General features: G+C 45.1%; 7 protein-coding genes across 7 annotated transcripts; 6 read left to right on the forward strand and 1 right to left on the reverse strand.

The window, feature by feature from the left end:
- Positions 1-434: 434 nt before the first annotated feature.
- Positions 435-1,222, forward strand: M406DRAFT_72819 (uncharacterized protein; the record flags this gene model as incomplete). The annotated part of the gene is made up of 2 exons (XM_040925579.1): positions 435-1,081; positions 1,135-1,222. The coding sequence occupies 2 exons, from the start codon at positions 435-437 to the stop codon at positions 1,220-1,222; spliced, it is 735 nt and encodes a 244-aa protein (XP_040773811.1).
- Positions 1,223-2,398: 1,176 nt separating this feature from the next.
- On the forward strand, positions 2,399-4,235 carry M406DRAFT_341973 (citrate synthase; the record flags this gene model as incomplete). Its single annotated transcript, XM_040921721.1, has 6 exons — positions 2,399-2,642; positions 2,717-2,939; positions 3,027-3,597; positions 3,679-3,872; positions 3,957-4,039; positions 4,123-4,235. 6 exons carry the CDS (start codon positions 2,399-2,401, stop codon positions 4,233-4,235), a joined length of 1,428 nt encoding a protein of 475 aa, XP_040773812.1.
- A 1,584-nt stretch (positions 4,236-5,819) lies between these two features.
- On the forward strand, positions 5,820-7,219 carry M406DRAFT_352939 (taurine catabolism dioxygenase; the record flags this gene model as incomplete). Its single annotated transcript, XM_040922724.1, has 4 exons — positions 5,820-5,929; positions 5,981-6,111; positions 6,192-6,726; positions 6,787-7,219. 4 exons carry the CDS (start codon positions 5,820-5,822, stop codon positions 7,121-7,123), a joined length of 1,113 nt encoding a protein of 370 aa, XP_040773813.1. The 3' UTR covers positions 7,124-7,219.
- Positions 7,220-7,659: 440 nt separating this feature from the next.
- On the reverse strand, positions 7,660-9,326 carry M406DRAFT_46598 (uncharacterized protein; the record flags this gene model as incomplete). The annotated part of the gene is made up of 3 exons (XM_040924306.1): positions 7,660-8,406; positions 8,467-8,967; positions 9,030-9,326. The coding sequence occupies 3 exons, from the start codon at positions 9,324-9,326 to the stop codon at positions 7,660-7,662; spliced, it is 1,545 nt and encodes a 514-aa protein (XP_040773814.1).
- Positions 9,327-10,297: 971 nt separating this feature from the next.
- M406DRAFT_341976 (2-methylcitrate dehydratase PrpD) lies at positions 10,298-11,912 on the forward strand (the record flags this gene model as incomplete). Its single annotated transcript, XM_040921722.1, has 2 exons — positions 10,298-10,643; positions 10,747-11,912. The coding sequence occupies 2 exons, from the start codon at positions 10,298-10,300 to the stop codon at positions 11,910-11,912; spliced, it is 1,512 nt and encodes a 503-aa protein (XP_040773815.1).
- A 3,244-nt stretch (positions 11,913-15,156) lies between these two features.
- On the forward strand, positions 15,157-16,032 carry M406DRAFT_232617 (uncharacterized protein; the record flags this gene model as incomplete). Its single annotated transcript, XM_040915912.1, has 1 exon — positions 15,157-16,032. A coding segment is annotated over one exon (876 nt), but the record flags the coding sequence as incomplete, so codon positions are not given.
- Positions 16,033-22,859: 6,827 nt separating this feature from the next.
- Positions 22,860-24,004, forward strand: M406DRAFT_333204 (uncharacterized protein; the record flags this gene model as incomplete). Its single annotated transcript, XM_040920822.1, has 2 exons — positions 22,860-23,739; positions 23,988-24,004. 2 exons carry the CDS (start codon positions 22,860-22,862, stop codon positions 24,002-24,004), a joined length of 897 nt encoding a protein of 298 aa, XP_040773817.1.
- Between the last annotated feature and the right edge of the window lie 389 nt (positions 24,005-24,393).

Raw genomic sequence — 24,393 nt, forward strand, 5'->3', positions numbered from 1 at the left:
TCCATCCATATTCAAGAACCTGATGTCATGGAGATAGCAACAATCAAGGGTCTCTGGAACCTGAGCGGTACATTCAAGTACCACGACCTTTTGGAGAGTGAAGATCGTATTACTTAGACTTGCCGATAACGCCGGTGCAGTGGCCAGCCCCATTTTGAGCAACTCGCTTCTCATTTAGGTGTAACTATCAATCCTTGGTATTTTACGAGATGTCATAAGATATCTCGGTGCGAGCTCATTTTCCTTCTTTTAGTAAGTCTTCTGTGCGGGCTCTTCTACCCCCACTCACCCCATGTTCGCGGAAGGAATTACCTATCTTAAGTATTCATCCTCGACAATCAGGAACAAGTCATTTTCCTTTGGGCGAACTAATTTAGATCATGAATTCCTCAGTTCTCGCATATTCATTCAGCGATGCGCTCGGCGTCCACACCATGGATGGACTGCAGGCCATTTTCGGTAGATACAGCCCAGAGCTGGAGCTGCTTTTTCGCATCGCCATCTTCACACCTTTCATACCCAAGTCGATGAAGCACCTCAAGCCCAAGACGAACAAAGCGAAGAATTTCCCATACATTCCCATGCTTGTCCACCTGGTCACAGGCCCTCTTCAGTTCATCCGTTACTACGCCAAGTACGTGACAACTCGCACATATCCGTTGCCAGACGAAGTAGATTTCGTTCTGATGTCGCTTTTTCTCCTCTCATCCGCGCTGCTGCAAATCTCACGGTCCAAGGCAAACTCTACCATTATCAAGACAACATTTCAGACAACAGTCATCCAACAAGGAGTGCCATTCTTTCTGGGCTATCACTGGAACGATGCCAATCTCTTCCGGCTCAGCGTGCAACTTCTGAACTGGTTCTCGTGGTTCCGCATCACACACCGTGTCCTCCCACGCGTCGTCCCACATCGATTCAAAGGACTGGGGAAATATGTGGTTTGTTACGAAGCAACCCTCGTCTTGTCTAGTTGTGTTGCTATGTGGGAAGTGGGTTATCCTGGCGGCGTTGGGGCGTTCCTGGGGATATTGACCGTACTCTTGTCCCTTGAGCGGACACTTACTAGAAATATTGCTAGGTGAGTGTATCAGGTCAAGTCCAGATTGTCTTTTATGTACTAACACCATGAAGCATGCAGGAGAGGCATATGTTGCGGCGGCTACTCGTTAACTTGGGCTTGGTTGATTTCGAAATCCTGCGCCCTCACAAGTCGGAGTAGTTTTTGCATCTGAAATTTTCTCCGAGAATGTGCACGGCAGAGATGGATGTCTTACAGTTGGCTGTAGATGGGGCCTGTTCTCTCATTTCTTGCCGAATCGTTATAGTTTGAAATTCCGATATTCAGAGAAATTTGTCTATCTGTGTTACTAAAGGATCATCGAATCAAACTCCTTTTTTCCGTTAGTCTCTCCAACACATGATGTGGCGTCTCAATGAGCTGATTCTTCTACGTATCCATGTGTACAATGATTTAGATGGTATTCTTGAGGTTACATGGCTGCAACATAAATATACGAAGAGTAATTAAGATTCAGACGCAATCGGTTGCTGCTCCCAAATCGGATATCTGGGCTTATCTGTGAATAAGGAATTTTGTTTTTCCCACTACCGTTTCAATTTGACACAGTACTTAATTTGGCATAAAGTTTATGAATCCTGATTTCAACTAGCAAGTTATTCATTCATCGCTAGCTATATGGATCCTCACAAACTTGCTAGTTACGGGCACGACAGGATCCCTGTTTTGGAGGTCAAATAAAGTTCGTAGATCTATCCACACGTTGTAAAGTTTATAGATCCTTCTTTCAGGTGACATATCATTCTTCACTATTGGCCGACCGATACAATGAGAAATCCACACATCAGCGAATGGACCGTGAATAGGGTTTCGGATATAATACTTGTCCCGTGATCACATGTACGGTAAAACTTACAGGGCCTTGATTCAAGACACGGTTCGTTCTTAGCCACCTGTACTGTATCCCACCGAATTCAGTAACCTCAGGTGTCGATGGCAGACCGCTTTCATATGCAATTGGTTAACCGAGTTATCTTAAAGTTTGGCTGCAATTTATTCTCATACAACACCGAATCATTGCCATTGACGTGCTTCCTGTTTTGGAAGTCAAGTGTCTCGTGGAACGGGATTCCTAATTGAGTGGACCTCGGCAGTGAAAGCAATTCCTTGATGCGAAATATACATGGCAGAAGATGCATTCTGCGTGATGAGAGGCCGTTAGGCACACACAATAGTGCCTTCACATCGATTCCAGACCTTTGATCCTCTGTTTCCTTGCTACTCATGCTCGCGCAACACCTCATCGTCAGTTCATCTTGTGAATTCTGCGCTCTCATCATACAAACAGGTACCCTATACGACTATTGAGTTGTCAATATGGGTTCATCAGGTGGTTCTGTTCAACAGGAAGCACATTTCGAAGTGGCCTCAGGGCCTAGCGATACGCTCACAATAACTGACAACCGAACTGGTCAAACTTATTGTCTTCCCATCGAACATAATGCAATACGTGCCACAGATTTCAAGGCCATCAAATGTCCGGTTAAGGACAGAAACCCGGCCAACCAATATGAGAATGGAATTCGTCTCTTTGATCCGGGATTTCAGAACACGGCCTGTAGTGAGTGTTTCTCTTATTGATCCAAGGCTTGAGAACTTTTCTCCGGCCCAGATAATTGACCCAGGACATTGCAGTGCAATCTCAGATTACCTATGTCGACGGCGAGGCTGGAGAGATTTACTACCGCGGCATTCCTGTTCCAGAATTATATCGCTCTGGACGACCTTTCGAACACGTTGCTTTCCTTCTTATCTTTGGTCATCTACCAACGAATGAAGAAGCTGCTGCGCTCAACACGTCCATCGCCGGAACGCCACCCCTACCGCAGAACATCTTATCCATGATCAAGCAGCTGCCGTGAGTGACAAAAAAGAAAAGATCGTTCTTTGAAATCTTGCAGAAATTTCAGTGTTTCAATACTAATTACTTGTATTCATCATGCAGACTCGATGCCCACCCCGCCACATGTATAGCTTCTATCGTCGCCGCCTATGCAGCATCTCGACCAGAGAAAATCCCTGCCCATTGTGGCAAGAACATTTACAAAGGGAATTTGGCAGTGTGTGATGCTGAGATCCCCCAATTCCTGGGGACATACGCCATGATTGCAACAGCAATATTCTGCCATCTCAGACAAGAAGAGTGGCAACCTCCCAAGCTGGAATACTCATACACCGAGAACGTGCTTCATATGCTCCGGTTTATTGACACGGAGACTGGTCGGCCCAATCCAAGAGTGGTCAGCATTCTCAGCAGACAATGGATTCTATGTGCAAACCTGGAGCTTACTAACTCGACGGCCGCATTCCTACATGCTGCGTCGACGTTGTGCGATCCATGGTCCTGTTCCGCTTCCTCGAACTTGTCAGGTACAGGAATTCTACACGGTGGCGCCATGGAGGTGGCGTACAAGCAGCTGGAAACTATTGGGGATGTTTCTGGCGTTCCCAGGCTCATTGAGCAGGTAAAGCAGGGCAAGCAACGGCTTTTTGGTTATGGCCACAGGATGTACAAGGTTTGTGTTGCCACGCAACTCCAACTTAACTCAAGATTAGGCCATCGGCGATGCCGAAAAAAAATGCTGAAAAACCGACAGGTCACCGATCCAAGAGCCGCCTTCGTCCGCGAGCTCATTGCAGAGGCGACGAGTGATCCCGAGAAGTTGAAAGCGGACAAAATTCTCCAGGTCGCCCTAGAGATCGAGAAAATCGCCGCAGAAGATGAATACTTCATCTCTCGCAACCTCTGTGCCAATGTTGATCTGTTCCTAACATTCGTCTATAAAGCAATGTAAGTGAAGATCTTCCTTTCAGTTCAAGTCCTCTTCCAATCCCGGAAACATCATTGTTCCTATGCTGAAACTTATGGGAATAGTGGCATCCCAGCCAACTATGTCCTTCCCATGTGCCTCCTCGGTCGCACTCCAGGGATGGTTGCGCACTGGCGCGAGTCTATGAGTGAGTCTTCCCCACCGTGATCTTTTCCAATAACAAAAAGATCACTGTGCAATTACGAAAACGCTAATAGTGTAATTATTCAGGTGATCCGAAGCCGCGCATGTGGCGTCCACTTCAGCTATATGTTGGTAAACTGCCGAACCGAACTGAGGAAAATAGTCAGGGCCCGAAGGACGTGCTTGATGACAAGTCCTAGATGCGTACTACAATGAGGACACAACTCAGGTACAGCGTTTGTGCTTGGATCTTCAATATTCTGGTTTTCGTCTCATCAAATCAACCATCTCTTTCTCGTAGTGTAGTTAAACATTCACACCTTTTCTGAACCTCTGTTTAGCAACTCAACTTGTTTCGTAGTATCTGACCATCTGATACACATTTCTGTTACATGATTTTAATATTGGTTGGATTCTGGAAGTCGCAATCGCGAACCGATTTGGAGGGTATTCAGAAATCAATTTCACTGGGTATAGAGACCCTCCTCTTCCTGGAGTCCTTTGGATTAAACAGACCCTTTCCCAAGTGACTACTTCATTATCTTCCTGGTCCACTTCTAGTCCCCTGCATAAGGCGTGGAAGCGCTGAGGATGAGGTCAATTCACTTGATAACAAAGATCCTTGGCAATAGAAATTGCTGATTGTCTAACTTAGACGAGAAGGAGCGATTTAGCTTTGAGACCACAAATTCGGAACCAGCTTATGCATATGACAAGACGTTGTCCACAGGGAGAGCTAGTCAGTTTAAGCCGCAAGCCCCCACACGGCAAATTCCGTTCCCCGGATTGCTCCGGGATTGCTTGGTTGACTGTGGAGCTTCGGGGGAACTGCGGATGTTGGAGAGTAGGTATGAGCAGGGATTGCAGTACTACGGTACGCAAAAGTCTTTTTGATGTCAATGTGGGGGGTTGGAGACAATAAGCACTGGTGGGTCGCGCAGATATCTAGCAAATGCTCAACCTCTGTCGATGTAAATATATGGATCTTTTGGATCTACTCCGTACTTTTCTTCTTAGAACCCCTGTTTCAGCCCGGGTTTCCTGTGTCATGATACTGTAAAAGGCTTGGTAAGATGCCTTTATAAGGAAGGTGACAATGCACACCAAACGATAATACGGAATACTGTAAAAAGCAAAGTGCATATACACATTATTGTGTGATGAACTCTGATAGTGCATGGAATCAAGAAAATAGACAAAACTCTCAAGAATTTACATTATTCAGGCTTAGGTAATAATATTGTCAGAGCCAAGTACAGGTGGTTGCCACTATCTTGGCCTGTATTTCCTACATGTAAATACTCCGACCATACGTGGTACTGTGACTTCGTGTCGTTTTCTGCACTGTGGTTTTTACAAGTCATTGATAGTCCGATATATGGCCGTTGAATTTCATTCTGGAATGGTCCTGCCAGTGGGTCTACTTCCCAACCTTGTGTCATTCGACATGAAAGTCTAAAAGCCCCTGAAAACGTGTCAAGTGGTCAGATTCTATAGCGAAGGCCTGGCTTATACAGAACACGGTTGATACGTATGAATTTAGTGTGACATCACGCCGAGCTCGGACATCTTAGGGACACAGCAACTTTTGCTTGAGAGTTCCTTCAAGTTGAGAGGTGTTCATGACTGCAGGCTGCCTATAAAATGTTTGAGCCAGAAATCAGCCTGTGAGAGATGATGACACGGCAACTATACGAAGTGTAGATCACCTCTTCGAATTACTAGTCCTAAACTGCTTTGAACACCTTTGTGCCTCAAAAGCTCCTCAATTGATCCCAATCAATATGGCTCCTTCAGCTCTGACAACCATTGACACGTCTCCCGAAGAAGTCTTGCCCGCTCTCACACCGTCTGTGGTGGGCAAACCTGTCAAAGGCCTACCCCAGGCTAAAGCGTATGTTGATCCAGAGCTACTTTCAGGGCATATTGAGCCTCTCAAATACAGCGGCTCTCTGGACCAGTTCAAGAGCTTTGAAGTCACTCCCAACATTGGCCGGGAGTATGAAGACGTCAATCTTGCTGAGTGGCTCCGAGCCCCCAACTCTGACCAATTGATCCGAGACCTGGCTATTACTGGTAAGCAGTGCCATCCTTCTCCACTACTTCTTCCTTCGTTCAATGTTACTATTGTACGTAATACCTAACATAGTTACTAGTCTCTCAACGTGGAGTGGTTTTCTTCCGCGCTCAGAATGAAATGACCGTCGAGCTGCAGAAGGACCTCGCTCAGAAGCTCGGCGTCGCATCTGGAAAACCACCAACCTCAAAACTCCACATCTTCCCCTTCGTGCACAAGGAGAAGCAATTGGACGATAAGGAGATTACAGTCATTACGCACGAAGACAAGCCTGTTGACAAGGACAAAGCGCGAGCACGGCTGCAGGACCCTAACGTTACGCCAATCTACCATATGTGGCACTCAGACACGACCTTTGAGCACGTCCCAGCGGATTATGCGGTGCTGCGCATGGTTGAGATTCCATCTACAGGCGGTGATACTGTCTGGGCGTCTGGTTATGAAGTCTTCGACAGGCTTTCGAAGCCGATGCAGTCGTTTCTGTCGTCGCTCACATTTACCGGTGGACAGCCCAAGTACCACGAAAACGCCGCCAAGAATGGCATTCCGTATTATACAGATCCCCGTGGCGCCCCTGAGAATGTAGGAAAGCATATACGCGCTATCCATCCAGTGTAAGTTGATATATAATCCAACCTGGAGAATACTAGCTCACTGTTATGGGTCTCATGAAGGGTCCGGACGAATCCTGTTACCGGATGGAACAGTGTGTACTGTCTGGGTCACCACGTTGAGAAGATTAATGGTGTGACTCCGGTAGAGTCTCGCAAGCTGCTCGAATGGATTCATGAGATGGTTGTGCTTAACCACGACATTCACGTTCGCCATCGCTGGACTCATCCCAACGACATGGCCATCTGGGATAACAGGTCGATGGTTCACACAGCTACGCCGGACTATCTTGGCAAGGGACTGGGCGATAGGCGTGGGTTTAGAGCCATGAGTATTGGTGAGCGTCCATACTTTGACCCTGAGGCTTCTGGACGCGCCGAAGCACTGGAGAGAGACTAGTTCAGATATGGGAAAGAACAAGTCCAATGTGTATGCGATAGACTTCTCAGATTCAATTGTCAAATGGTCAGAAACGTGCTTTCCCACGTCTATCCTAACTTGAGTCTTGAGTCCCAATGTCATATGCCGTTCTTCCCCAACTTCCACACAGCACAATGTCACAGTATTGTAGTTGGCAAGGCCTTAATGTTCCAGTGGATGTACATTCTCAGTTTCTCAAGGCCGTAGTGCAGAACTACGCTCACTTAGATATGTAAGAGAATGCGATTTTCTGGAGGTGTCCTTATAGTATAGAGCGGATTCTTGCGTATTGTAGTTTGATCAAAGCTCCATTGCTATATAGCGTTGTTAACTGGACGTACCAAGATAACTTAGTGGCTAGATACAACCTTCAACATCTTTCAGCCCTCCAAACTCTAGTCAAACATTGTCCTTGCTTTCCTAGCTTACTGTGTTAGTCTAATACCGGGTCCATTAGCATTTGAAAGGCATCTTTGCTGCTGATCCGGACACAGCGAGGAGCAGAGGTGTAACCATCATCTCGAGGCCCCTCCCTCCTGAGTCCTGTCCACCACCATCTCCTCCTGGCGCCACTTTGGTCCATATCGAATAGGGATGAGTAACAACACACTTGCGGAGCTCCAAATTACCGCCACAACAGTATAAGCCCAACCATAACCCAGAGCTGAAATCAGAGGTTGCACTACTGCCGCGGCGGCAGCACCCAAGAGACATTTGGCCAGATTTATCGCTGCCGCGGCGGTTGCCGCACTTTTAGGATACACATCCATGGCCAATGTGCTCATGACGTTGATTGTCCCAGTATTGCAGAATCCAATAACAACCAAGACGACACAGGGACCTGCAATATGGAGCCTTGCCTGCACCATCCAGCCGTAAGCTAGAATAGCGGCACTCGCAGCGTAAGCCATAGGCAGGGCAATTTCCAGGCGTGCCCTCTCAATGGGAAATGACCCCAGTTTGTCTTGGCGATTTCGTATGATGGGGTATGACAAGCCCATGGCGAGACGGCGGTAGTTCCTGTCGACAGCGCGGCCGACCATTTGCGTTGACAGAAAGGACCCAGCTCCCAAGGGAATGTAGCAGAGGCCAATTTGTAGGTCATTTAAACCATATACCCGAGCAAGAGTCCCTGGTATAGCTGCTGTGACGAAGTAAAATGCTGCGTAACCTAGAGCGGTATAGGCAAGAATGACGCCCGTCTGTTTCTCAAAAATGAGTCGAACAGTCCTTAAAGGATTCATCGAGCGCCAGTCAAACCTCTTGGCTGGCGAGGCCTGACTAGGAGACGACAGGTCTGTCGTATCTGTATAGCCTTTAACTTGCGATGACTTCTGTTGTCTTGCTGCACCCGTGAGGAATGTGAACAAAGGAACATTCCACTTTTGTGGCGGCAAGCTACCATTACCCACGACTTTTCGGGACGTTTCCGGGTAAAAGAGGATCATGCAAATGAGGATGATACCAGCGACAATGGTTAAAAACCAGAAAACCGCCCGCCAACCGAGATACTGCGTAATGACTCCACCAAGAACGGGTGCTATGGATGGAGCGAGAGCCACTGTCGTCAACCCATACCCGTAGTATGTACCCCTTTCAGCAGTGGCAGCAATATCTGCTATGACAGCGGAGCCGAGTAGAACTGTCGCGCTACTTCCTGTGCTCTGCAAGCACCTCAAGACCAGTAATGCAAAGTAGTTGTTTTGCAGGGCCAGCGCTACATTGGCGGATATGTATAGTCCAAGGCAAAGGAAGTAACATGGTCGTCGACCAACCATATCCGTCAAACTGCTGAAGAAAGATGGAGCTATTCCTTGCAAGATCTATATATGGAACCCTACGAATCAGCAATTCAGCGTTCTTGACCATTTGGAAATGCACATACCATGTAAGATGTTATTGTCCAATTCATAGCCTGGAGAGAGACTCCAAGGTCTGACCCTATCGCATTGAGTGCGGGGAAATAAGCAGAAGTAGACGCTGGCGATAGAAAGGACGCCATGCTAGCCACCAGAACGATTGCAAGCTTCTGCTTTGGAGTATAAACAGAATAAGGAATGCCATCGCCAGCATTGGCGGCATTCACATTAGCCGTGTCTATATAATTTGCCTTATTAATGCTGTCATAAGAATTTTGGACTTCTAGAATCGTCACACATACTTGTGCTTGCAGCTGTACCATGAGCTTGATTAACCTCTTCTTCACTCGCCAGATGATGCTCTTCTACCTTAGAAGCCGCTGTAGTCTCGACTTTCTCTTTCATGGCGGTAGACTCCTCAGATGACATGGCGTATGAACCAGAGGCGGTGACTTTGCGTAATATCTTTAAGGATACTGTGGTGAAAGGGTTTTGGCGTTCTGTTCTCTCTCATCAGTAAGAGAAAGTCAACCCAATATGCGTTGCTGACCGGAGTACCTGTGCCCTCCTCTTCTTCCATGAGCCAGTCTGCAGTTATCCTCCAGGAACCTGATCAACTACTCACCACCGTTGTCGGAGCGCCCAAAGTCAGCCATAAGAAGTCATGTCTTGATGGGCTGATAGTTTATCCTCTTTGCCGGCAAGCTCCCCCGAGTCGGACAAGATAGTTGCATCCCTGGGAGTAGTACATACGTTTGCAAATTAACAAAGTTAAAATCATCCGACGTTTGAGACCCCAGGAAATAGATATGCGCCCCACATATCCACAGTCAGTGAGCACTTGGGCAAACCCCTGTTTTTAAAGTTTCCTGGAGTGATTAAGCTTCCTACTTTCAAGGTTCTGCTGTAGACTTGGCGGGCATTGTATAATACTCGAGGGATCGAAGACATGTACCACCAAAGTACTACAAATGTACCATGATGTCGCGATATTGACGCAGGCCGCCAAACCCATGCTTGATGGGGCGGTGATGAACCTAATTGTTTCATTGAAGTTCTGAGTAAATAACGTAAGGTTACATCGATAGTCGATCGTTACATCAAGGAGTCTATTCTCGGTAGATGGCGATGGAGGAAGTTGGTTGATATCAGTATTTACGTGGTTACTTAGTTAGATTTTCAAGGCACACCCCGATCACCACCACGGGCATGGAACCTGCGTACTTGAACAAATCTAAGCAAGTCATCTATTCGGGATCAAAACCAGCTCATCAGACTTAGACACTCCATCAACATGATCTTTTCCAGTAAACACGACACCCCTTCGTGGGACCAGGTCATTGTCGATGTCAAGGACTACGTTTTCAATTATCAGGTCACGAGGCCTGAGATTCTGGAGAAGGCTCGCGAAGTCATCTTAGATTCCATCGGTTGTGCCATCCTAGCAGTCAACACAAGTGAAGAGTGTCGGTCACTTCTGGGGCCGTACGTCCCGGGCACTTCCGTTGCGAATGGATGCAGGCTCCCGGGCACATCGATTGTTCAGGACCCTGTCAAAGGTGCCTGGGACCTGGCAAGCTTGATTCGCTGGCTGGACTACAATGATTGCATAGGCGGCGTGGACTGGGGTCATATTTCTGGTACGTCCAAGAATCCTCGGCCATTCAATCCGAGGCCGAGCTGGCGGCTGGATTTCAGCTGAGAAATTGAATGGAGAAGCAAAGATTGACAAGTAGCACTCAGACAACTTGGGCTCTATCATCACGGTCTGTGATTGGCTGGCTCGCTCTAAGCAGCCAAGGTCAGCAGGAGCACCACCTCTCACGATGCGGACTCTGCTCGAGGCCATTGTCAAGGCAGCCGAGATCCAGGGAACCTTCAACGTCCTGAATTCATTCAACAAACTGGGCCTTGACCACACAGTCCTTGTGAAGCTGGCGTCCACTGCGGTTGTATCCTGGCTCATGGGCTCCAACGAGGAGCAGACAATGGCAGCCATTTCGCACGTATTCATGGACAGCTGCCCTCTACGTGTCTTCAGAGCCGGCTCCAATACGATCCCGCGGAAAGCCTGGGCAGCTGGCGACGCATGCAGCCGCGCCGTCCAGCTGGCCCTGATCGTCCGAGCAGGCCAGCCTGGCGCCCCAACGGTTCTGACCATGCGAAAGTGGGGTTTCTACGAAAATATTTGGCGTGGACAGCAGTTTGCTTTCCCACTCGTTTCTAAGGAGAGGGATGCGAGCTCGGAATCGAAGCTGGCGTCGCCTTTCCAAACGTACATAATGGAGCGCGTTGCGTTCAAGCTGAACCCTTGTGAGGGCCATGCCCTGTACGCAATCGAAGCCATGCTCGATGCCGGGCGACAGCTGCGCGGTCGAGGGCTTGACCCTTTCCGGGACATCAAATCTATCAAGCTTCGGGCGTGCAGGCCTATTGTGCTGATCCTCGACAAGCCGGGTGAGCTATACAACTACGCAGATCGGGATCATTCGATCCAGTATGTCCTTGGTGTAACGCTGCTCAAGGGCTCGCCACCAGAGACACATGACTACAGCGATGACAGCCTCTGGGCTTCTAGCCCGGAGTTGCGGGAGACCAGGGCCAAGTTCCAGGTGATTGAGGACCCCGGTTTCACGGCCGAGTACTACGCCAATAGTAGGGGTGAGCCTTCGCCTCCGGTAGCAGGTGTGACGCTGGTGTTGAGTAGCGGCGAAGTTATGGAGGAAGCCGTCGCGAGAACATGCCCAGGTGTTCCAGCCAATCCCAAGACGGCGGATGGGGTGAGGACCAAGTTTCTTAAGAACATGAAGAGCGGGAATTTCTCCGACCAGGCCATTAGAAATATTGTCGACTTGGTCTACCAGGATGACGCGTCTGTTTCACACCTGGTAGATTTGCTTGTCAAGTAAGCTGAAGAAGTTAGAGAGACGAGGTCGCTTCACTCTGCTTAGAACAGGACGTGGCCGCCACTTGGTACATGCTTCACAGCCTTCCCAAGATATGTGGGCTGTATTATGGACTTTCATAGTGTGACTATGAATGTATATTTAGACAATTGATTTGTAAGGCCGAGCCATTCTTTGCGCGTCACGTCACAGGGCATGCTTGAGTAGTCGGGTCAATCCGGATCGTGCATTGACTCCAATCAAAAGCGGCCACCGCCGCGATACAGGCCACTCGAGCACTAACTCTCCAGATTTCAGCATTGCATGCCTCTCTTACTCAGGACACAGAAAGAAATGTAAGCCCTCAAACTTCGAAAAGCTTCTCCCGTTCCTCCTCTTTTCAAATATTCTTTCAAAAGTCGTCCTTGTTTGTTCGTAACTGAATTTCGAACCGCCCTTCTTGGACCAACTTCGACAAGCCCCTGGGCTCATCTGTTCCAATCTCGGAGTCCTGGTCTGGAGTCCTTCCACCTCCTAAGCCAAAACCAGACTTCGACCGAATTTTGGAGCAGAACCCTGATGCAAATTGGGTGCCAGCTCGCTTTACAGGCGAGATTATTCCCATGGCAAGGCGCATACTGGACTTGTACCCCCGTGGAGGCTTCGTCGCTGCTGGCATCTGCGATTCGTGGCACAGATTCTTGGGTGATGAGTGGATCATTGACACTTGCGTGGCCTTCCTGACCGGTCGTTTACCTTCAATGTCCGACACACTATTGAAAAACCAGTGGATCATACAAATGCAATGCGCATGTTTTCCAGCAAGAGGCTGAGCAGTGAGCTAACGAGCACCCCGGTGCTACCCGTTAGTCAGAGAATACACTTGCTGTCGTGAGGTTTGATATGGAATCCTGGCAAACAATACCGTGTCAAGTGCCAAGTGCGTGTTTGATCACTGGATTTACTAATGGAACTAACATCCAACAGGCATATCCAACAACACCCTCACGCTGGACATCGAGTTCAAGAGAAGTCTTCCCAAGGAAGGACAGCGCTTTGTCTTCATCCGCACCACTGCAAGAATACTTTCTAGTGGAAAGATGGACAGAGAGGTCACAATCTGCAACGAAGACAAGGAATTGGTTTGCACGGCGCGGCAAGTCATTCTAGTTTGGAGGCTGAACGAAAGTTCCGCGGTGGACAGAAGAAACCAGGTTCACGTATGTAGATAAGTAAACTGGGAGATTGGAATATAATTCCACGTAGCAGAGGCGAGACAATGAAAATCATAAAAATCTTGAAAGCGATCAATTCGAACTCGGTCATGACTGGGACAGATGTAGAGGAGGAATGCTTAGAAGAATCAAGCTTGCTCTGAGTGCTTTGCCTGCATCAGGCCAAGCATCTCGGTCAATTATTATATACACTCAAAGACGCATAGGAGAAGTTGTATAGATGCAACAGAAAAAGTACAGAGCATGACAACTATATTGGAACAAGCGGAGTACCGCAATTGCGGAAGTGCTGAAACTTAAGCTGTGAGACCTGAGTCTCGAAGCCACACCCGAAAAAATAAACCACCCGATGGACTCCTTCTGGATTCACTCTCTTATTGCTTCGAAGATACGGTATTAGCTGTGGAAGGAGATGCGTGCTGACTTCGCCTTATATCCAACATGCACGTCACAGAACGGACCACGCAGAGCAGTGGACCCAGGACGCCATGTGTCAAGATCCAACATCTGACAACACAGCGTGTACATTCCTGGGATGAGAGTATGATTGATGAGATCGATTATCGATTTAGTCGAGGTAGATGAATGGACCTGCATGACAAGTACGAGCGATCTGGTTTGCAAATGAAACTGACACAAGGAATTCAGGCATAATATACGAATATGTAATATTATTAAAGCAATGAGCAAAAGCTTACAATGATTGATATTATGATAAATAACTCATGTATCTTTATCCCTATGCTGTCCCAAGATGATTGATGTGTTTCCTTGACGTCATTTGCATTAATTCCCGTACCTCGACTGCGCATATCTTGGAGAGATACGCGCCTGTCCACTCCTCACATAAGCGAACTCTAACGAGCAATCTGAGGCATGACTGAAATGCGCAGCACCAAAATGATCCGCTTAAGCTCGTCATTAGCACCACTTCACAACATCGGTTAGGAAAGAAATGACTGGAAGTCTTAAATGAACCCACCTTTGTTCCGTGTCCGGTGTCCAACTAATCTTTGTCTCAACCGGCTTTTGGCACCTTGGGCAGTCGACGCAGTCCTTCTCGAAGACTAGGGTTTCTGGGTCACGGACCACACGTGCGTTCTCATGTGTAACCATTTCTCCATTCGGCTGGTAAGGAGCATTGTGAGTTTCTAGTTCCATGGCTGGCTGGCTGACTGTCTGGATGGCTGAAGTGATGTCATACGGATTGAATTGTTGAGAATTCTTCTGCTGATGGAGAATGAGTCTGATGGTACAGGCTGGGTTAAGAATCTGGTATTATAAGCCACAGACAACATGCGTATTCTGAAAGGCCTCGCAAAACGCGTGTTAGCTATATTCAGCTCTCCTTCATCTTAATCTATTCATTGGTTGGCTCGATCTTCCGCAACCTAATGGAAATCACGAGGTCCAACTGGTTCGAAGGGGCGAACATTACTGCCTGATTTGCAAATATCGAGGCGCCCTTCAGCTTGGTTTCAACTCGTTCGTTCAATGGTCGGCTCGGTTCTCCACCAATGGAAGTTGCGAGACTATTCTTAGACAAGTAGGCGAAGACAAGGGGAGAAGGTAGCCATTGCGCGAAAATGCTTGTTATCCTGGCTCCAGCTCGGTTCCAACTTGTTCGCGCAATGGTCGGCTAGGTTTTCCACAGATGGAATATATGAGACAGCATTACTCATGCGCAGCAATCGAAGGAGAAAAGCTTGTGCAAAGGATTCTCCACCTAAATGCCTTATCAAAACAATTATTGAGATGCTCTAGACCGATATTTCCCGGGTAGGGATCTGGAGCACATTCTAAAGCATGTGCATTTACCATATGCTGCTTCTGAGGTGCTAAGAGCAAAATACACTGGACTTTCTGCATCGTTGCAAGAAGAACATTCGAGATAATATTTCTATTAACTATATTACGAAATACTGCAGGTGTTGTCGCCTACCACGAGCAAGTAAGCAAACATGCGGCTCCTCGATGTGCGCCCCTACCGCGTTCTCGAGACCGGCACCGGATCGTTACGCATTGACGAGCCGTATGTGATCATCTCACACCGCTGGCTCCCAGGCGGGTCAGAAATCGTCTTTTCGGACATGCCCCAACTCGCGGAGTCATATTGTCTCTCTGGCTCCCTACAAGCACCGCCAGGGAAAGAGGAGAGCCTCCGAAAACTGCACGGGGCGTGCGAGACGGTCAAGGGCCTTGCAGGCCAGAATGTTAATTACGTTTGGCTCGACACAATTTGCATTGACAAGTCCAGCTCATCTGAGGTCTCTGAGAGCCTCAATTCTATGTACATGTGGTACACAAAAGCAGAACGGTGCCTCGCCTACATGTCCGACTACCAAGTGGGCTCACCCACTTCGTTCATCAACAGCGAATGGTTCGACCGAGGCTGGACGATGCAGGAGCTAGTAGCGCCGAGCAAGCTCGAGTTTTATGACGCGAATTGGAGACGATTCGGTGACCGATCCCTATTCACTAGGGAGCTTGCGCAGAAAACTGGAATGAGAAGCGGTATTCTTTCGGGCCAAATCACGGCAACGCACATCTACCACGCTAGTATATCCCACCGTATGTCGTGGGCCGCCCGACGGACCATGACGAGGAAGGAAGACATTGCATACTGCTCGATGGGCGTTTTTGATGTAAACATGCCGGTTCTTTACGGCGAGGGCATGGATAGCGCTTTTCGGAGGCTTCAAGAGGAGATCATAAAATACTCTATCGACCACTCGATCTTTGCATGGACGATCAAAGAAGACACATGTGATGACAGTGCCAGTCTACATTCTCGAGACTACGGGCTGCTAGCACCGTCTCCTCAATGCTTCGCAGAGACCGGGCACTTTGCGCGTGGGCATGGAAGCGAGCCTTACGTTTTGACGAACAAAGGCTTGGAAATAAGCCTAAGAATGTTCGAGATCGAGGGAAAGAATGGGAAGCCGGTATCAATTGCTTCACTGAACTGTCCTGTCGATAGAGATCACGTTGTGGGCATTTATTTGCAACGCGATCATTGGCACAGTGGAAGTAGTAACCAGTATCGAAGGGTTTTTGCGGATACTATGCAAGGAAAAAAGCTCGTATTGCAGTGCGCTCAAGAGAAGAGAAAAGAAGAGAAAAGCCACGAGGGCAACTAACTGAGGCTATCAACAGGTCTGGCTGTTGGCTGGCTGGCTGGGCCGTGCACAGATACACTGTGCAAAGTGAAGACAGATAGTAGGGAAGAGCTGAGAAAGATATATATACGGCAGAAATAAGGCTGGCTTCTAACGGAAGCGCGCCATAGAACAGGCTACACAGAATAGTTGAACTCGATACCCCGCATGTCAATATCCAACATCAAACAGAACAGTGCTTATATGACTCAGGTAGATTTGTAGCACCCAGCTGCAGCATAGCATCGGTAACAGCGACGCGTATTTGTGTGGCAGTGGCCATAGGGGCCTTAGGTGAATGAGGCCTGGGTGGCCACCCTGACTCACTGGCCTGAGCCATTCAATGGAAAGGCAGTGAGTCGCCAGGTACGCTAGCTCAGTTGGGACTAGTGCTAATTGCCTTCTATATAGAAGGCAATTGGCAAGCATGCCTTGAGATAGATTAATTGAAGAATCATCTTCCCTTCTACCATTTGTATAGCTCCTAGAGTGCCTTCTACAAGTAGTAGCTACGATCATATACTGCATTGAGGAATTCTGTTATGACCCATCCAACATGCAGGTCACAGAACAGGTCACGAGTAACAGGGACCAGGTGTCAAGGATTCAACGTCCTGACAAAGCATCGATTACATAACCCAGGGTTAGGGTTATTAGCGGATAGATACAGTCGACGTCTATCCCGTTGATGAAGGAATCGATGGAGTCGATATCGATCCTATCTATCCGGACTGAAGAACCAAGTATATGAAGGTTTATATTTCCTACTGTTAGATAAACTTCCTTCAGAAAGTTCTTTAGTTGTTAATCTAAGTATTCAGTTTCATATACTGAGTAGCTCCAAAAGCAGTGAATACTTGCATTGCTTATTAAGAACTTGTATGATTCCGTATTCAAGAACTTGACACTTGATACCGCTCTTGTTAGCATAAACTCCCTTTGTATACTTTGGAATCTTCAGATTGCTGCAGTGCTTATTACATTTTGATAACTCTTATTCAAGAACGGTTCAGTATTACTCCTTGAGCAATACGGAATACGATAGCTCCTCCAGGAATCCCTTCGTTCTCGCACGCCCCTACTCAGAAAGAACTAGTTAATCAGATATACTAGCTTATCCAGCATATTCAGAATCTATGCGAACAACAGCAGGCTCAGAGCGCTACTATTGCTAACTAACAGGCTTAGCTAGCTTAACAGGCTTAGCAGATGCAGTCTATCTCTGCAACTACTAGTAATGCTGAAAAAATATATAAGATAAATAAGCTTGCTATATATAATAGCAATCAAAAAACGCTATATAGATTCCTTACTCACTGCAGAGCATATTTCCTGCATTATAAGACTCAGTTTACTAAGAAATTTGAGAAAGTTATCTTTGCAGGAACTCATCTCGAAAAGAATACTCTTATCTAGTATAAGCCTTCTCTATACAACTACTTGAAGTATCAGAATAATCCCAATGCGTATATTCAGAATACTAAGAATATATTTGATTCTTTTGAAAGCTTCAAGAAAGCTCTTAAGGAAATCTTTAATAATCCTAATAAAGAACATATTACAGCTCAGCAGCTTATAAATCTTAAGCAAACTAAATTAGCTTCTGCTTATATAATTAGATTTAAGCAATTCTCAGCATAACTTCTATAGAAAGATAAGAATCTCATGGAATATTATTACAAGAAACTCAAGAATAATATTAAAGATGAAATCTCCAAGCAGAATTAGCTGAAGAACTTCGCAATATTCTCCAATTAAGCTATCTGCATTAATAATTATCTGTATAAACAATAGATAGAGAAATCCAAGAAGAAAGAAGATTAGATTTGGAGATTTCCAGCTAATACAAGCAAGAAATTCCAGAATAAGAATAGCAAATAACAGAGCAGCATAGCTCAGAGCAGCATTATGCATGCTAGTTCTATAGAATTCAATGCTGCTAATAAACAGTATAACAAAAGAAATAGCATTACTTATTATAATTATAACAAATAAGAATATATTATATATAACTGCTATTAATTCCAAAAGAATAAATAGCAATCAATTCAGAAAGAATACTAGATAAATATTGCTTAATAATAGAAATCTAATTAACTAAGCAAAAATATCTTCTTAGAGCAAGTATTGGATTCTATTGATCACGAAAGTCTTAGCTAAACATTCTGCTATAATAATAACTGCTTAATATACTTCTCGAGTAAGAAAGATTCAGAATAGTTTCCTTAGAAACCTAAGCGCTACAGGCAGATAGCGATAGCAGAGCAAGAGTATACGCTTAATATAATTATAAGCAGCAACAACTCAGACTGCTTCAATATTATTGAATAAAGCATTCAGGCACTGGAGGAAGAGCTTAATAACAATACTCTTCGCTATTTCTCATTATCTGTATCAAATACTATAATTAGAGAAATGAACAAGGAATAATATTCTCTTAGTTATTGGTATAAATACTTAAACAATACTGAAAATGCTTCTCAAGCAACAGAAAAATCAAGCTAGAACGAATGATCTAACGATTTATCGGAGTCTCTTATGAATAATAAACTCAAGAAACTTACAGAAAGGTTCTCCTTTGGTATTGGATGGAATAAGGAAACAATATAGATTAAATATTTCGTTTATAGGATAAGATTAGAAGAGCTCTTCATCTGCATCTCCTTGCAGAATATTAAGATATAAGAAGATAAGAACTTTCGAATCAGCTCACTTCACAACCTATACTACAAACTAGCATAGATCTTCTACGCTTATTACAGCTGCTAAGCACATTTCTCGGAGAAGGTGCAATACGAATAGTTTTCTGTTAGAGAATCAGAACAAATCCTTCAGGCTATTGAAGAACAGAAACTTCGCTTCAGAGAAGTTCTTAACAAGTAATACTACAATGCATATATTGAGCTATCGAATAATTACTTTATATAATATATAGATAAAAAGATAAAGTAATAGCAATATAAGATAGCATTCTGTATAATTTACAGCAATAATAAGATTTGCAACTAGTATTAACAGAAGAAAGATTAGAAATAATGATAATATAAGCAAAAGCAAGCTAAGAAGCTTGCTTAAGAAGCAGCGAAGCAAGCTTAGAAGAATAAGCAGTTCTTAATAAATCCAAAAGGATAGGATTGCTTGTAAAGAGATTGCAGATGATTAGACTGAAATAGTTCTTATATGAAGCTTCTAAAACAGATTACGCTTATATTAAGTTTAACATATATATTCAAGAATACAAATACAGCATACTATTAAACAGTAGCGCTCAAGGAAACTTTATATCCTTATATATCATCAATTAAGCACAACTATAATGAAGATGAAAGAGATGCTTATATACTCTTAATACTATAAAAGAATAATCTGTTGCATACAACCAAGAAATAATCAATAAGAAGACTAATTATCTATCTATTTTAATCCAAGAATATATAATCAGAGCTTCCTTTGATATTACGGATATAGCATAGCATAAGCTGATTATAAAGCTTCTATAGCTTAAGAAGTATAATTCTTAAATCAATTGAATTACTAGCTAGATCTTATGAGAATAAGCTATATTCAGAGAAATAGTTGCAATTAATAATGCAGAATCAAAGCTAGTGATTGAAGAATACTCAGAAAAAGAAGCTTTACATAACTTTATACATATTTTCAAATCAGCAGAGCTAGCAGTTCAAGAAGAAGAACTTAGTAATAAGCAAATTCAAATAGTACTAGAATGCTAATAGATTAGCAAAACAATAGAAGCAAGACTCTTAGCAAGTTAATCCGCCCCGGAGCAACAAGAAAAAGCTTCAGAATGTGGATTGTAAAACTATACAAGAAAAATCTCGAAACCAAGCTCTCAAGCGCTTGGTTCAGCTCGGAGCGAATGCTCAAGGCCCTCAGAAACGCCATTAGAAAAGAAGCATGCTTAATAGTATCTACTGTTTCTCCAGATAGCAGAAATAGTATAGGAATCAGAATTAATACTTGCGAACATATTATAAGAATATTATAAGTTTAAGAAACTATTTCAGAAAAAATTGAATACAGGATTACTAGAATACAGCTTATACAATCACAAGATTCTGCTATAAGAAGGAAAATAGCTTAAATTCTTTCCTATTTATAAACTAAATAAAGTATAACTAGAAACACTTAAGAAGTATCTTGATAAGAATCTTAAGAAGAAATATATATAATCATTGCAATTACTAGCAGAATACTCTATCTTGTTTATATCTAAGAAAAATAGCAAGCTTAAGCTATATATTAATTATAAGCAATTCAACGATATTACAATTAAGAACTAATATTTATTATTACTTATTAAGGAACTATAAGATAGATTGCAAGAAGCATAGTAGTTCATAGTTCTGAATCTGAAAGAAGCTTATAATCTAATCAGAGTAAAGGAAGGAGAAGAATGGAAAACTGCTTTCAGAATACGCTATGAATACTACGAATATTTAATTATGCTCTTTGGTTTAATAAATACTTCAGCTTCGTTTCAGAAAATGATCAATTATATTCTATGCAAGCATCTGAATCAGTTCATCATTGCTTATCTCAACAACATTCTTATTTACTTTCGAATATTGGAAGAATATAAGAAACATATGAAAATAGTGTTGCAAATGCTTCAAGATGCAAAACTCCTTGTAGAATCCGCAAAGAGCTACTTTCATATATAAAAGATCAACTATTGAATCAGAACTAGGGCGCTGTCGCCCTCGAAAGAAAAAGAGATAAACAGCTGCTGAAGCAATGAGCAAGAGCTCGTGCAACCCAAGCGTGCTTATGCAGATAAGAACAGCAAACTAAGGCCATACAAGCACAAGAACAGAGTGAAAAATCTATCTTAAACCTGTTCAAAGAATTCAAAATTGAAAAGAAGAGAAAGAATGCTTCATTATTGCTTATAGCTAAAGAATTTGAAAAGTGAGTGATATTCTTTATATGTATGAGGACCCCTGATCTACTATACTTCACATTCCACGGACTACTATCCTAGCTACTATAACAGTTTTCCTTCAGCAACTTTCTTCCAAAGTTGCAACAAGTCCAATGATATGCCAGATTTGATTAGAGAAAGATAAAGTAAAGAAATAAAGAATTCATTACAAACTGCTAAAGAAAATACTGCAAACCAAATCATTCTTCCAATTCAACTCTTATACTTCTTCCTATTGCTTGAGCTATTATTCAAATCAATGCAGAAATATTAGTATTTATTTTCAGTTTATTTGTAATACAAGCATAATCTGGATAGATTTTAATGCTAATCTCTTTTCTATTCTCATCTGCTCTCAAATTCTGCTTAAGCAGCAGCAGCAGCAGCAGTTCTCTCCTAATTCTGCATTCTCATTCAACAGATCCTTTTGCAATCCGCTTTATATATATCCATCTTGATAGCATGATTGAACTCTATTTAGTTCGGAGAACTTACTGAGAGCTTAATAGGATTAAAGCTATAAAGCTTATTTTATAGAAGCATACAAAGCTTCTAAGGTTTATTAGGAAAACTGAGAAGCATGATATTGCTGCTTCTCAATCTCTGATGCAATAGAGCTTCAGTAGCACATCCAAGCCTAGCTATTTGCTGCATTAACAAATTAATTATTAGTTCTGAATCAACAGGCATTCCTTAAGATAAAGAGAAATAAGAATTAATAAAAGTTCCGAATGAGAATTAACTTAACTCTAAGCTAATACTACATCCTCTTAATAAATGCAAGATTGAGCTAGCTAGAGCTATGCTTTCTCGGAACTATTATCTTAACAGAACTAGGCTGAATGCTCTACTCGCTCTGAAATCCTTCAGAGCAAAAGCTAATATATTTCTTCTTATTCTATTAAGATCGCTTTCAATAGATAATTTAAGCAAGTCTGCAACTTCTTCTATAAAGAAGATAATATTCAGCTTATAGATTATATTTAGTACTCTATTAGCTTCTATTTATACAGCCTTATATTCTTGAAATGAGATACTTCTTCTTAATAGCTGATTAGGATATCGTATATAGTTATTATATCTCAGCTCATAGAAGAAAGCTTAGCAGTACAGGCTTATTATAGCTATCTCTATACCTCATTCTTCCACATTTTGTATAATCTTTCTATGATTAAGATAGAGAGCTTGCTTCCAATCTGAATAGCTACTAGATGATTAGTAGAAATCAGTAGATTTCAGAATTTGAAAGCGAAATAGTTTGATTGCATAAAGCAGAGTGTCAGGGCTTGTATGCGCACAAAGGAAATAGGTGGCCCTTGCGACCCCTGGTGGCGGTCCAGGGCTGCTGCGAGGGCTTCGCTCCGAAGCAGCGCTCTCGTACGATGCCGCGTGGCCATCAGGCCATTGTCAGCCCATCTAGTCCAGGCCAATTGTGTACATAAGGGAAAGGGGAACAACAGGTCCAGCAGCGAAAAAGAGGAGGAGGGAGATAGGTTCAGTAGTCCCTTTGAATGGAAGCATCAACAGAGCGGCTTGGGAGCAGCTCACACCCCTTCACCTCACTTGTGTGCCCTTTTTACCCTGACAAGTCTGAACCTTCTACCCTTTCCCGGGAAGTGAGCCGTCGGGGGTGAGAATGGCTCCGGTTACACGAAGCGGTAGCGCCGCTCCAGAGCGACAACCACAACGAGCCGGCGACTCCGACCCCTCACAGACCCTAAGCCAACTCCCCTCTCAGACCCTCCCTCCAAGCTCGAACCCAGGCCCAGCCCACGAGAACCCCTCGCTCGAGGCACCAGCAGATATGGCCGGGTTGCAACGCCAGGAACGCGAGCTCGATCGTCAGTTGGAAGAAGAGGAGATACGGCAGCGGCTGAGGAGCAAGCGCGCTCGCTTAACACTACTCCAGAGCGGCGACACCGGCCCGGAGCCCCGGCCAGCTGGCCTCAGCCCTCTCAGCACCCCTCCTGTGCCGACCCCTTCAGAGGCACCCTCGACAGCGCCTGCACAGCTATATCGCGGCTTGCCAGCCCTCATATACAAGGGGGGATCGTACATGGAGTTGAAGACGTTCCTATACGACCTGCGGTACCATTTCGACATCTGCCGCTTGACCAATGAAGCGGATAAGGTGGGATATGCAGTGCGCTGCTTGAAAGACGATCCCAAGCGGGACTGGGTCAACTATGTCGCCCGCCAGGAGGAGGGACAGCGTGAGCCTGTCCCTATCACCTTTGGAGAACTCGAGTCCTTCCTGGAGAACCAGTTGGCCGATCCCACCACCCGCGCTGTCACTGCTGCAGCGACGCTTGCAAGCATCGCTCAAGGCAAGGGCGAATCAGTGATAAGCTTCGTGCGCCGGTACCAGGAGGCGGAGCTTGAGTCTCCCTATCCTGACACCGAGCAACATCGCATAACGGCTGTTCTCACACGCCTCAGACCAGAGATCCGTATCGCCATCAGTGCGCAGACGACGCTCCCGAGCAGCTGGAATGCCCTGATTGGCTTAGCACGACGTATCGAATCCGCTCAAGGGACGGTTACCAACCCTCAACCTGCTGTCAAGACGCTCCTAAGCAGCAGCCCAGGAACTGCTACCCCCTCATATCGTGGCTGTTACAGCTGTGGCAAGCCAGGCCATATAGCAAGGGACTGCACAGCTCCGCGTGGTTCTCAGGCACTTCCCCTCACGGGCACTCAAGCTTCGTCGACGCGCCCTCAGACAGTTGATAACAACTTTGCCCGCTGTTACAACTGTCAGAAGACAGGCCATTTTGCTAACCTATGCCCGGAGCCTCGACGAAACGTCTGTTACACCTGCAATAAGCCAGGCCACTATAGTTCCAGTTGCCCAGAGGCAGAATGTCGGATTTGCAGGAAGAAGGGGCATACAGCAAACAGCTGCGAGCAGGCCAACAAGGTGGCGACAGCCACGCAACAGAGCTGAGGAGACGCCGAGCGGAAGCCTCGCCAGCTCACCGTCCACGCGAGGCTGTCGCTCGGAGACAAAAGGAAGCACACGTATGGGTTGGTCGACTCGGGGGCAGAGGAGAACCTGATCGACCGCCGCTTGGCCGAGGCTCTGGCGCAGAACCAACCTTTTGAAGCATGCCCCAGGCTCGTCTCAATTAACCAGGGAGCTATCATCACATACGGCAGCTGCTCTATCG

The sequence above is a fragment of the Cryphonectria parasitica genome, assembly GCF_011745365.1.
Source record: "Cryphonectria parasitica EP155 unplaced genomic scaffold M406scaffold_7, whole genome shotgun sequence".
Lineage (NCBI taxonomy): Eukaryota > Fungi > Ascomycota > Sordariomycetes > Diaporthales > Cryphonectriaceae > Cryphonectria > Cryphonectria parasitica.